The 3,257-nt window shown below is 62.3% G+C and overlaps 1 protein-coding gene across 2 annotated transcripts in view; it reads left to right on the top strand.

Moving 5' to 3' along the window:
* Positions 1-3,257, top strand: part of SENP3 (SUMO specific peptidase 3) — a 15,296-nt gene that overhangs the window by 11,571 nt on the left and 468 nt on the right. For both annotated transcript variants that reach the window (XM_026658389.1, XM_026658388.1), the window contains exon 10: positions 132-182. In XM_026658389.1, the coding sequence (XP_026514174.1) occupies positions 132-182 (51 nt within the window). The remainder of the gene's footprint in view (positions 1-131; positions 183-3,257) is intronic.

Genomic DNA, 3,257 nt, shown 5'->3' with positions numbered 1-3,257 from the left:
GGCTGGGAGGGGAGTGGGGCTGGTGAGTTAGAGGAGGGGGGGCTGGGTTCCTGAGCCAATGGCAGAGCTCTGTTCTCGCGTGGTGGGGAGGGTTGCTGGATGTGGCTCACCCTTCCCTCCCCTCTCCCCAGAACGTGGCCAGGCAGAACAACGACAGCGACTGTGGAGCCTTCGTCCTGCAGGTGTGCGGTGGCTGGGGCTGGGGAGGAGCCGGGGGCTGTGTGACGAACTGGGACTGTTCTTACTGTGGTCTGTGAATGCTGACAGGGGTGTGTGGCTAGGATAGTCTGCATTGGGGGATGGGAGACTGACCGAGGGAGAATACCTGAGCATGTAACATGAGAACCCAGGAAGGGGTCGGAGGCCAGGTGACACCTTTGCCCGGGAAACTGAACAAAGGCTGTGGGAGGGGGTCGCTGAAGGGAGAGTTTCAGGAGCTGGCTGGTGATATGGCTGGGACGCAGACGGGGCTCTGACCTCCCCAGGGGGCTGGGGTGCCCTGGGACCCCAAGATGGACCTAACCGAGGGGGTCCTGTTGTCTGTGCCTGCAAGACCTGTCTTGGACTGTGTTCCTGTCGTCTAAATAAACCTTCTGCTTTACTGGCTGGCTGAGAGTCATGGTGAATCGCAGGAAGCCGGGGGTGCAGGGCCTTGTGTCCCCCCACACTCCGTGACAACTGGTGGCAGCAGTGGGATCTACTGCACCCCGTGGACAGCACTTCCTGCAGTAAGTGAGTGAGGAGCAGTAAAACGAAGGGGGATCGACGGGGACCAGGTGGGCTGAAGAGTCCGAGAGAGACGGTTCAGGGGGCGATTAACCCTGGGAGTGTGTGACCAGAGAGAAGGACCGTTGCAGTAACCGGGTCCCCCGGGGGATCACAGCGAGCGGTCCCGGGGCGGAGGAGTCTGCAGCTCGACCCTGGCAGAGAGGGGGTGACCTAAAGAAGGGCTGGCACACTAGGGGTCCCCCGGGAACGGTGGAAAGCGGAGAGCACAGGCCGGCGGGTGGCCAGCAGGAGGATGTATGCTAAACGCCTTAAGAGCGACCTGGTGGAGCTGTGCAGGCAGAGGGGGCTGCGCATTGGGAGGTCCACCAAAGAACAGCTCATTGCCCAGCTGGAGGAGAAGGGTCGCTTAAATGAACCGAGCCCTGTCCCTGAGGGAAGCCGCCCGGCGGATGCAGCGTGGGCCCCGGGGCCTGACGTGGCTGGGAGGGGTCAGACTGCTGCCGAGGACATCCCGAGACCCTGCCTACCTATACCTAGGGGAGGGGTTGGGGGAAGCCCAGCGAATACCGAGGGCACCCTGAGCCCAGCGGCCAGCAGGGGATCGTCCCGGCGGAGCTCCCCGTCCCTGGAGCGGATGCGGCTGGAATGTGAATGGGAGATGAGACTGAAAGAGCTCGAGCTCGAGATAAGGCAGCAAGAACTGAAGCAGGAGCGGGAAGAGAAGGAGAAACAACGTCAGCATGAGCGGGACCAACGTCAGCATGAGCTGGAACTGGCCAGGCTGAGGAGCAGTGGGGCCCCGGCTGCGGTGAGCGAGGGGGGATCCAAGACTGCAAAGAGCTTTGATAAGTGCTTGCTGGCCCAGCGTAAGGAGGGGGAGGACATGGATACCTTCCTGACGGCCTTTGAGAATACCTGCGAGCTGCTCCAGGTTGACCCTGCAGACAGGCTCCAGTTTCTCATCCCCTCACTGGACTCCACAGCCAGGGAGGTGTACAGCCGGGCTGTACAAGGTCAGGGCGCAGTGCCCCTCGCCGGCTCTGACTGCGGGTCACAACCAGGGCACCCTGGGGGTTGCTTGGCCAGTCCTCCAGGTTCCCCCCCATCAACACCTCAGTGGGCAAATACGGGTGTACCCCCACGTCCTTGGGGCCCTCCTTGGCCCCCCACTTCAGGTTTACCCTCGCCACAGGCACTTTGAATGGGGTCCCACCCACCCCCGTCAGGGTCAGGTAGGTGTCGGGCACCACCCGATCTGGGGCAACCACCTCGGGCCGGACCAGCGTCACCTCTGCACCCATATCCCAGTATCCATTGACCTTCCTCCCATCCATCTCCAGGGGAACAAGGTACTCGCTCCGCAGGGACCGCCCCGCACCCACCCTGTAAACCAAAAACCCTGAGTCTGGAGCATCCGGCCCCCCAGAGGAGCTGGCAGAGGCTGCTATGGAGCTTTTACTGGCCTGGGGTCTTTGTTACTGTCCGACAGTACTGCCGATCCTGTGACCCCGTCAGAGGGGGAGGAAGACCCGGGACAAGGGGGAAACGGCTTTAGGACCCTTGCCCAGCATAGAGGAGCCTTTCCAGAGGGTGACCAAGGTTAAAAGGGGGGCTCTGAACCAAGAGAGCCCGAATCACCGACCTCCAGACTGGAGCGCTGGGAGAAGACCCCAGCCCCGTTGGAACCCCAGGAGTATTGGGGTGAGAAAAGGGCACAGGCCACATAAACCTTTGTCACAGAGTATGGGGGGACTCAGGGCCCTGCCCCCCCCGGCGTCCTGCGATTCACCATGACTCTCAGCCAGCCAGTAACGCAGAACGGTTATTTAGACGACGGGAATACAGTCCAAGACACGTCTTGCAGGCACAGACAACAGGACCCCCTCAGTTAGGTCCATCTTGGGGTCCCAGGGCACCACAGCCCCCTGGGGAGGTCAGAGCCCCATCTGCCTCCCAGCCACATCACCAGCCAGCTCTGAAAACTCTCCCTTCAGCGACCCCTCCCACAGCCTTTGTTCAGTTTCCCGGGCAAAGGTGTCACCTGGCCTCCGACCCCTTCCTGGGTTCTCAAGTTACATGCTCAGGTATCTTCCCTCGGTCAGTCTCCCATCCCCCAATGCAGACCGTCCTAGCCACACTCCCCTGTCAGCATTCAAAGACCACAGTAAGAACAGTCCCAGTTCATCACAGGCTGCAGCGGTTCCTCGCTGCGTGCCCCCCCCCCCCCCATAGCCCTGATCTCCCCCTGTGCTCACTGACAGCCACTGACCCCCCCCCCCCAGACCCGCCATCCCCACCCATAGCGGAGACTGCAGGGGTGCCATTAGCATTTTTCCCCCCCACAATGCATCTTCCCCATCATATTGCCGGGCAGCGGCTCGCTCCAACCCCACTGGTGATGGGCCAGGAACTGGGCTGAGACCCGACAAGCTCCCCTCACCGAAGACTGGGGCCGGGTGGGAGCCGGCGCCCCCTAGTGGGGACAGGCCCCTGCCCCATTCCCCACCCACCTGAGCCAGCCAGTCCCC

Source organism: Terrapene carolina, unplaced genomic scaffold (genome assembly GCF_002925995.2).
Source record: "Terrapene carolina triunguis isolate 2854851 unplaced genomic scaffold, T_m_triunguis-2.0 Scaffold433, whole genome shotgun sequence".
In the NCBI taxonomy this organism is placed as follows: domain Eukaryota; kingdom Metazoa; phylum Chordata; order Testudines; family Emydidae; genus Terrapene; species Terrapene triunguis.
Note: the sequence above shows the minus strand (reverse complement) of the source record. Positions and strands in the feature narration are given on the sequence as shown.